Source organism: Triticum urartu, unplaced genomic scaffold, assembly GCF_003073215.2.
Source record: "Triticum urartu cultivar G1812 unplaced genomic scaffold, Tu2.1 TuUngrouped_contig_8441, whole genome shotgun sequence".
Taxonomy (NCBI): Eukaryota; Viridiplantae; Streptophyta; class Magnoliopsida; order Poales; family Poaceae; genus Triticum; species Triticum urartu.
In genome coordinates, this window is record NW_024119391.1 from 1 (window position 1) to 9,489 (window position 9,489).

Below are 9,489 nucleotides of genomic sequence, written 5' to 3' on the forward strand. Positions count from 1 at the left end.
GGCTGTACGTGTGTTGAACGCGGAGGTGCCGTCCGTTCAGCACTAGGATCATCGGTGATTTGGATCACGGCGAGTACGACTCCATCAACCCCGTTCACTTGAATGCTTCCTCTTAGCGATCTACAAGGGTATGTAGATGCACTCTCCTTCCCCTCGTTGCTAGATTACTCCATAGATTGATCTTGGTGATGCGTAGAAAATTTTGAATTTCTGCTACGATCCCCAACACATATATCATCGCAAATTCAATTGAAGATAACACAAGTGTAGTCCACTAGCACGAGAGAGATTTCATGTAGATCATGCGGTAACCAACCATATACACCATACATCAACAAAAAAACAGGAAGCGGGGTATTACACCCTCGTGGTGGCCTAAACATGGGTAAAAACCTCTGTCTTTGATATCTCATTAGAAGGAAGAACTACTGTAGTGTTTAGTCTCTTGCCGAACAAAAACCGGGGGGGAGGGGGGGAGGGGGAGGTATATATCTCTTATCCCCGATTTTAACGATATCACTGTCAACACTAGTGCTCATTGTCGACTTGGTCCGAGCTTCGGGGTGACATGGTGTTTTTTTGCGGTTTTTAATAGATCTGCTGGTTTTATTCATCGGCGTAGATGTAGACAGAGCCTTGGTTTGGTCTGGCGATTTGACATCAGTTGAGTCTCCTCCTTGGGGCTTGATAGGTCGACATGCATAAGGCTATGGGGAAAACTAAGTATTTGATGGGGGTGGAAGCATGCCATTATGGAGGCCGAGGGTATCTTGCTCCACGGAGGCATCATCGAAGAGTGCTTCCTTGACACAAGATCATGACTAGCCGAATCCGAGGTAGCCTTAGAGGTTGTTGGTGTGGCTGGACCCTTCCCCAAGGTTAAGATCGTCTTCGGTTCTGGGTGCCAGTGGCGTAGCCACAGGGTGGCCAGGGTGGTCCATGGACCACCCTGGAATTCGGCCCATTACCTCACTACATATGTGAAAAAAAGGGCTAGGTCAAGGCCCAAGTCCAACAAGTGGCGAACATGACCACGTCTGCACGATCAGATGGTTTGTTTCCTCTCTTTTTTACCTCGTACAATCCTATGAATTTTTTCTCCTCATACCCTGAACCCCTGGAAGACTCAAACCGACGCATGGCGGCACAAGATTAGCCAATCTCAAAGATCCAAAAGCCCTAGCGTCTAGCAAGGTGGCGATCCCCAACCGGTGAGCCGGCAACGCGCGGCCGGCCGGCCGGCGGCACTACCAAGACGCAGGGCGGAGGTAGACTATGCACCGGAGCCCGGAGGCGCAGCTGGCTGGCAACGTGCGCACAGGCCGCACCGGTCAAGGAAGGAGCTCCAATTCTCCATGGACAACATCTCTTCTAATTCGAAGTATGATTTCCAAATTCCTTAGGTAAATAATTTCATTTTTAAGGATTGAACAAGTTTAGCCGTGAGTGCAAACTTTAAAGTTTTTGGCAACTCGGAATTGACAAGTTGAGCTTAAGATGATTATGAGTTCATTTGAAATGACAATTGGTAAATTGAACATCTTTTTATTGTAGAATTGTTGCAAAATGAAGAGAACCGAAGACACCGCATCACATACATTAAGTGATATGTTTTCTTTAGAGTGAATGAGAATGTTATAATCGAGACTTTCCCGAAAAATAAGATGTGTTATTTTCTTTTGTGGAAATTTAGGACTTAAACCATGATTTTCCGTGTGCTTCGCAAGACCCTATTAATATGTGCTTTTGGCAAATCATACAGTAGTATGTGGATATTTTGTATTCGTGGTAAAAAAAAGATGTTCATTGGACCACCCTGACCTAAAATCCAAGCTACACTACTGCTGGGCGCATACTTGTGTCATCTATGGAGGTCGCAGCCACGACGAGGACACCCATGTGCGTCATTTTCCTTCTTGGAGGATTCTTGAAGAATTCGCTCACGGCTCCCCGAGTCGTGGTCATGTTAAACTCGTCGTCGCCATTAGTAGGACGGCGCGTGCTAAATATAAGGAAAATCTGCTTTGGTTGCGTGGAGGAATGAATGAACAAACTCCTGTGTAATCATTAATAAAAGAGGGAACACTGTGACGAGATATACTGCTTCTACATTTTTGTGTTTTCACTTCTTACATATGACATATATTTTACATAGAAGCCCCCAGATAGCTTTCATTTTTTGATCAAAAAGTGGATTCCAGTCAACAGTTCAAACTCTAGCTAGCTGTGTGTGATTGGTTCGATGGACGTGGTTGTTGCAACATAGGAGTCGTTGGTAGAAACAACTATTCCCTTTTGCTTATATATATATATATCCTATAAACTAAAGCCCGGAAAGATCGTCTACTTGTTCAGAAAGATCTTGGAAGCAGCGACCTTCTGAAAAATCATGTTGCATCAGCAAACAGCTTATGCAGCTGCTCCATTGATTAATTGGTAGGAGCATCGCTTTATTCTCCATGGGCGCAACGTGAGGAGGTTGTTGCTTCCATCCTTTTTTCGCCCAAAAAACAAATATGGATGCTCGACGAAGAAGTCTCGATCGGTCATATATTCCCCGTGCATGCATGATGCATGCATGATCATCAGCAAGGATTGACCAACGGCATAACGTGGACGGGCATGATACACCTTCCGATTTAATTAATTCTCAGAAGAGCAACACGTACACGGGGGACTACACGCATGCACAACACGAGGCGGACGTCCGAACGGAGCGTGTCGGTGACCGCCCGATCGGCGCATGTACAGTTGAGCTGAAAGCAGCGTGTCAACACACTCCACAGTCTGACATTCCATCAAGTTTCTGCATTTAATGGAATTCAGGACTCAGGAGGCACTCGGTAGCGGAGCCGGGATCTAGAATTGGAAGGCGCCAAATCAATCGAGCTCGTGATAACAAAGGCCAAACCATGTGCTAATGAATTTTTTTCTTCACTTTGAAAGATTGTTAAGAGGATAAGTAAGCAGTTAGTGGATCATAGGGGGGCCATTTGCCCCTGCCGGTCCCTCCCTTGTCTCCGTCCTTAGATGCTGCAACCAGTATTCGCACATCACCTCGCGTCACTGACGACATCATCATCTGGGCGCCCCGAAGAAGAATGGTATCTTTACCGTTCATTCTGCCTATCGGTTTGCTATGGACGAGTGCGAGAACCCGTCGGCCACCGCCACGAGCAGGGCATCAGATGATCGTTGCGCCATCTGAAAGACCATATGAGAGTGTCCCGCTCCCCGAAGATACACATGTTCACTTGAAGGATTATGACCAACTCACTAGCCATGGCACCCGATTGGCACATCCCGAGGGTCAAAGCAATCTACAACTCGGGCCTGGGGTGGCTCTTTACTCTCCTCGGACCACTGGACAAGACGGCGCTATGGTTGTACTAATGACCATCTAGAGGATTTGGTACGTGCGCAACGAGATAACACATGAGAAAAGGCCTCCGTCTACTGAAGCTCTTGTCGGTTCCTGCATGAATATATTAGCTCGCTTTTGTGCCTCTAGCAGTATCCCAATGGCGACGTTGTCAAAGGAAAATGGTGCTCAATGCCCTTCTGTCAGCCTATAAGGCCAATGCCGAGCCTAAGGAAGAGCTGCGTTGGGAAGCTTCATTCCGTCCACAGGTATGGTAGGAGGTGGTATGATACTCCAGGATGCACATAGAGATCTTATCTATAGCGCTTGTCGGGAAATCCGATAGCGTGCTGGGTGCCGAGCTAGCGGCGTGTCGGGAAGGGCTGGAACTGGCCCTCCATCGGACGATGCTGCCCATTTTGGTCGAGCTTGACATCGTGGAGGCGGTGTCATTGATCACAACAAATTTCGAGGATAGATCAATGCATCGCATATTGGTTAAGGAGATTCAAAGACTGGCCTCAACCTAAGGATAGAGAGATTTCTTTTACTCTTTGTTGTCGGTCGCAAAATAAAGTTAGTCATGAACTTGCCGCGTACGGCCATACCACTCCCCATACTGCAGTATGGCCACATTTGGCAATAGATTTTGTTGTAAACTTGATAATGGCTAAGAAGCCTCCGTGAGTAATGAGAATCTCTTTCTCCCGCAAAAAAAGAACTGAGGGGCAAATTTTAAATTAAAAAATTGTTTACCGCCGGGAGTATCTATGAATTTGGTATGTGAAATTTGTAAGAAAGAAAAAAGCATTTTTTACGGTGCACAGACATTGGCCGCAACCTTGCTACCAGAGAGAATTATCCTGAAGCCAATGGTAACAAAAAGAAGGCAAGGATTTTGAACCCTCAACCTCTTTGCCCGTGTGTGCACCTTAAAACAAGCAGTATCTGTAATCTGTAACAGCACATGAAAACTGAAAGTGGTCTTGCACTGCTTCTGATCACTCTGTGCATTTAAACCGAACCGAAAAACCATACCGAAAATAAACTGAACCGAACCAATTTTATGGTTTTTATGGTTTCTGATTTCGGTATGGTATGAACTTTTCATACCGATTCGAACTTGGTTTTTATGATATATACCGGAAAACCGAACGGTTAACCGAATAAACCAAAGTAAAAAATAAATTTATATTTCTTGAGATGAACAACCATACAAGTTGTCATTTTTCTTGTACATGAGTCAAATGCACTACTAAGCACGTAATTTTTTCTTGTAACATAGTCATTTTTCTATTTTTAAAATGCTAAGCACGTCCATAACCATCAAGAGATGAATCAATGCATGCATATATACTTATATATATAGTCATATACTATTTGTGTAGAATAGTATGTGTTTTGAGTTATAAATTTGCTAATTATTATTACGTCATTTTCAAATTCGCGTCAACTTTGGTTTTTATGGTATATACCGAAACCATACCGAAATAATTTGGTATATACCGAAACCAAACCGTATTTTAATTTCATATCATATATTACCGAAGTATTAACACCATACAAACTGAAAAAAACATATAAATCAAACCATGTAAACCGAATAAACCGAACGCACAGGGAGAGCTTCTGAGGTACCAAAACAACGTGCACCTTACTCTACTTCCCACATGTCACGTAGGTTGTCACTGCCCTTACAGAATCTTACTACTTACGTAGTTTGTAATCCTGAGCAGTGCGTGCTCAGAGAAACTTCAACCGCTGGCAGTAAATGGTTGCTTGATATACTAAGATTACTGGAGTCTATCAAGTGCTTCTACTGACAGATTCATAAACTGAAATGGTATGCTTGTCACACTATCAGCAAAGATGTGGTGTCTTCTCAGAGGATTTAGCATTTGAGCATACAAGAGTTTCAAGAAAACACATATCAAGCAAGAAATTCAGATACCAAACTGCAACCTACTATTAGCAACGAAATAAGAACTTCGGTTTCCAGTGCAACACCAAAGCACTGCGAATGATAACAGAGGTTCAGAGTTTGCTTAGGATAGCTTAACTACAGCGGCTAAACGCATACTAAGCGTCCAAAATATGAAGAACTTGAGAGTTTGACAGATGAGATTAGAATCTCAAATCTGGCTAGTTCTTCTGAGTGTGTCTAGGTTTCATCATTGCCTGCAACTGCTCCATCTTCAGTTCTGCAATGCTCTTCCTCGAGCACGACAGTTTGTGCGCAGTCCGGCGACAGATAAACAGGAAGGCCACACTCTAATCTCTTGTCTAGGATCCAAGTTTGTGCTTCACCTTCAAATGGTATGATACCTCTGAAGCAGTGTGGTATGGTATCTCTGTAGTCGTGAGAGAACTTATTGAATTTTTGCCTCCAGGTCCTACCTAGATAGGGCAGGCTGTAGTATGGGGACATGTATGTAGCAGTGCTAACCCCAATCTCACAACAGACCGCAATGACATGAGAGCAAGGCTTTTATGATATATACCGGAAAACCGAACGGTTAACCGAATAAACCAAAGTAAAAAATAAATTTATATTTCTTGAGATGAACAACCATACAAGTTGTCATTTTTCTTGTACATGAGTCAAATGCACTACTAAGCACGTAATTTTTTCTTGTAACATAGTCATTTTTCTATTTTTAAAATGCTAAGCACGTCCATAACCATCAAGAGATGAATCAATGCATGCATATATACTTATATATATAGTCATATACTATTTGTGTAGAATAGTATGTGTTTTGAGTTATAAATTTGCTAATTATTATTACGTCATTTTCAAATTCGCGTCAACTTTGGTTTTTATGGTATATACCGAAACCATACCGAAATAATTTGGTATATACCGAAACCAAACCGTATTTTAATTTCATATCATATATTACCGAAGTATTAACACCATACAAACTGAAAAAAACATATAAATCAAACCATGTAAACCGAATAAACCGAACGCACAGGGAGAGCTTCTGAGGTACCAAAACAACGTGCACCTTACTCTACTTCCCACATGTCACGTAGGTTGTCACTGCCCTTACAGAATCTTACTACTTACGTAGTTTGTAATCCTGAGCAGTGCGTGCTCAGAGAAACTTCAACCGCTGGCAGTAAATGGTTGCTTGATATACTAAGATTACTGGAGTCTATCAAGTGCTTCTACTGACAGATTCATAAACTGAAATGGTATGCTTGTCACACTATCAGCAAAGATGTGGTGTCTTCTCAGAGGATTTAGCATTTGAGCATACAAGAGTTTCAAGAAAACACATATCAAGCAAGAAATTCAGATACCAAACTGCAACCTACTATTAGCAACGAAATAAGAACTTCGGTTTCCAGTGCAACACCAAAGCACTGCGAATGATAACAGAGGTTCAGAGTTTGCTTAGGATAGCTTAACTACAGCGGCTAAACGCATACTAAGCGTCCAAAATATGAAGAACTTGAGAGTTTGACAGATGAGATTAGAATCTCAAATCTGGCTAGTTCTTCTGAGTGTGTCTAGGTTTCATCATTGCCTGCAACTGCTCCATCTTCAGTTCTGCAATGCTCTTCCTCGAGCACGACAGTTTGTGCGCAGTCCGGCGACAGATAAACAGGAAGGCCACACTCTAATCTCTTGTCTAGGATCCAAGTTTGTGCTTCACCTTCAAATGGTATGATACCTCTGAAGCAGTGTGGTATGGTATCTCTGTAGTCGTGAGAGAACTTATTGAATTTTTGCCTCCAGGTCCTACCTAGATAGGGCAGGCTGTAGTATGGGGACATGTATGTAGCAGTGCTAACCCCAATCTCACAACAGACCGCAATGACATGAGAGCAAGGCTTGTGAAGTACCTGTGGCTTGCCGCATGAACAGGTGGCAGTTTTCCGAATTGTGCATCCTTTAGACTTATTAATGCCAACGATATAGTCCGTCTTCAGGTGAACAGTCACCTCCCTCTTCCTTCCCTTGACTGTAAATTTTCGATCCACTACCTTACCAAGATAATTCTTTTCATCGGCGTATGTGTACATAAGTCTATGCGTCTCGGATTTCTGCATTTTGGAATTCAGGTCAACCTGGACATGTTCAGGGAAGTTAATTATCGGGTTGCCGATCGCTTTGTTTGCTGCGACACTTGTGTTTTGGAAGTACTCTACCAAGCGCAGGAATGTCACCTCCACTATCGCACTGAGCGGAAGGCATGTTATCCCTTTCAATACAGGGTCGTTCTTATATGCATCAGTTGTATCACTGCCCATGATGCCATACCTTGCTCCATCTCGATCGTATGCCAGTGACCACTTCTCCTTTGGTTTCGGACTGATCCAGTCAGAGAACTTTGTTATCTTTCTGTTGCCGTCATCGGCATGATCTCCTTCCTTCACATCCACAACTGAACCATGTTGATTGCACAGGCTTCGCGCCTCAAGCTCTGCCACATCATGCTCGACTGATTTCTGCTGCATTTCCCCACTACCATCATGTTCTTTCTCAGCCATATATGTGGATGTCAGCTCATCTAGCTCCTTCCAGATTTTACCGAACTTATGGCGTCGCTTCTGCTGGCAAAGTTTCTTGAACATCATCACCAGCTTCTTCTCGCCAAAATACGCAAAGAAGTTTTCAGCAAGGTCTTCCATGCACCATCGGCTTTCTGCTTTACGCCACTGTCGTTCACGGGAATTCAGAAGGTCCTCCACAGCATCAATCAACTCCTTTTTGTAGTCGTGTATGATGCACACATCAGACTGATGCACCACTGCTCGCTCCAAATTCCTAGGAAACCACAGCCAGCTTTCCTTGGTCTCATCCTCGACAACAGCACATGCTACTGGAATGGAGAAATCATTAGCATCTAATGCTACAGCAGTCAACAGCATCCCTTGATATTTCCCACATAGTGGTGTGCCCTTGATGCATAGCACAGGGCGACAGGTATGGAAGGCCTGTAAGCACTGTCCAAATGCCCAAAACATACGCTGCAGGACTCGAAAATCTTCACACCCTGCAACCTCTGCATCCTTGATGTCAACAAAAGTACCAGGGTTTTTACGTGCTATTTCCTTAAGTAACCTCGGGGCAAAGTTGTGTGAATCATAGAAGGTTCCAAATTTACTCTCCAGAGCAAACTGTTTTGCTCTCCACGCCTCAACAGGACTAATCCGCTCGCCATAGTGACGAGTGAGATAATCTGCAATTTCCTCAGCTGTCATTGTTGGGTCTTCCACAAAGGCACCAAAGCCGAAGCGACCCGTCAGGCTTTTCGTCCCGGGCAACACAACCGTCGCCAGTTGAGAATAATCGCCATTTACAGCTTTGAGCAAAATGTGGTAGTGCTTGACCTCAGAAGATTGCACATACAACATGAACCTCTGTGTCACATTCCTTTTTCTCTTCAATTTATTGGCAAAGGAACTCCAGCATTTGTCAGTCCTAAAATAATGTATGTCCCACGGGTAGTACTCCAAAGAACAGTCTGGTTCGGAGGACTCGTCGTCAGTGAGGTCCCTTTTGTGTTGTTTGAAGAATCCCTTAATATCAAGATCTTGTGTTTCTGGATGGAGCCGGAACAGCTTGAAGACCCAGAGCTGCAGATCCACCAGTGACATGGACTGTGGCTGCAGCTGTAGCTCGCCGATGACACGCGCACATTTGTTCTCTGCAAAAAGGTCTGAGCAATCCTCAACTAAATCATTGCCCTCCACGCTGAGAAACTCTTTTCTAAGTCCATAGTACACAGGCATCTGAATCGGTTCTTCAACCTACACCACCAAGCAATGCACAACACAGATGCAACAGAATCAGACGAATCAAACTACCAACCTAGATTGCAGGGGGAGGGGGGACGGGTACAGTGAAACTACAGACCTGCGGCTTGCGAGGCTTCCTGGCAGCCTTCCCCATCGCCATAGCCGGGGCCTTCCGCTTCCTCGCGCCGGCGGCAGTACCCTGCGAGATTAGAACGCACGGATTTGAATAAAACGGGCGGTGGCGGAGAACCCATCGAGTGGTGCCCGGACGGCTGCGGGGAGAGCGTACCGGGTGGGGGGCGGGGAGCGCGTCGGTGCCGGCGAGGTAGGGGTCCGCAGCGACCTCGGTGGCGGCGCGTGGGTCCTCCCTGGCC

The 9,489-nt window shown here is 44.7% G+C and overlaps 1 protein-coding gene across 1 annotated transcript; it reads right to left on the reverse strand.

The window, feature by feature from the left end:
* Positions 1–6,667: 6,667 nt before the first annotated feature.
* On the reverse strand, positions 6,668–9,483 carry LOC125531928. The gene is made up of 3 exons (XM_048696140.1): positions 9,405–9,483; positions 9,234–9,314; positions 6,668–9,127 (listed from the first exon to the last, which is right to left on the reverse strand). Exons 2-3 carry the CDS (start codon positions 9,273–9,275, stop codon positions 6,881–6,883), a joined length of 2,289 nt encoding a protein of 762 aa, XP_048552097.1. The 5' UTR covers positions 9,276–9,314; positions 9,405–9,483; the 3' UTR covers positions 6,668–6,880.
* Positions 9,484–9,489: the final 6 nt, after the last annotated feature.

What these genes read in the sequence shown, in the direction of transcription:
- LOC125531928 (XM_048696140.1), bottom strand. Translation starts at nt 9,275, where the DNA reads ATGGCGATGGGGAAGGCTGCCAGGAAGCCTCGCAAGCCGCAG. An exon ending in GGAAGCCTCGCAAGCCGCAG is followed by an intron (nt 9,128 to 9,233) that starts GTCTGTAGTTTC and finishes TTGGTGGTGTAG; the next exon opens with GTTGAAGAACCGATTCAGAT.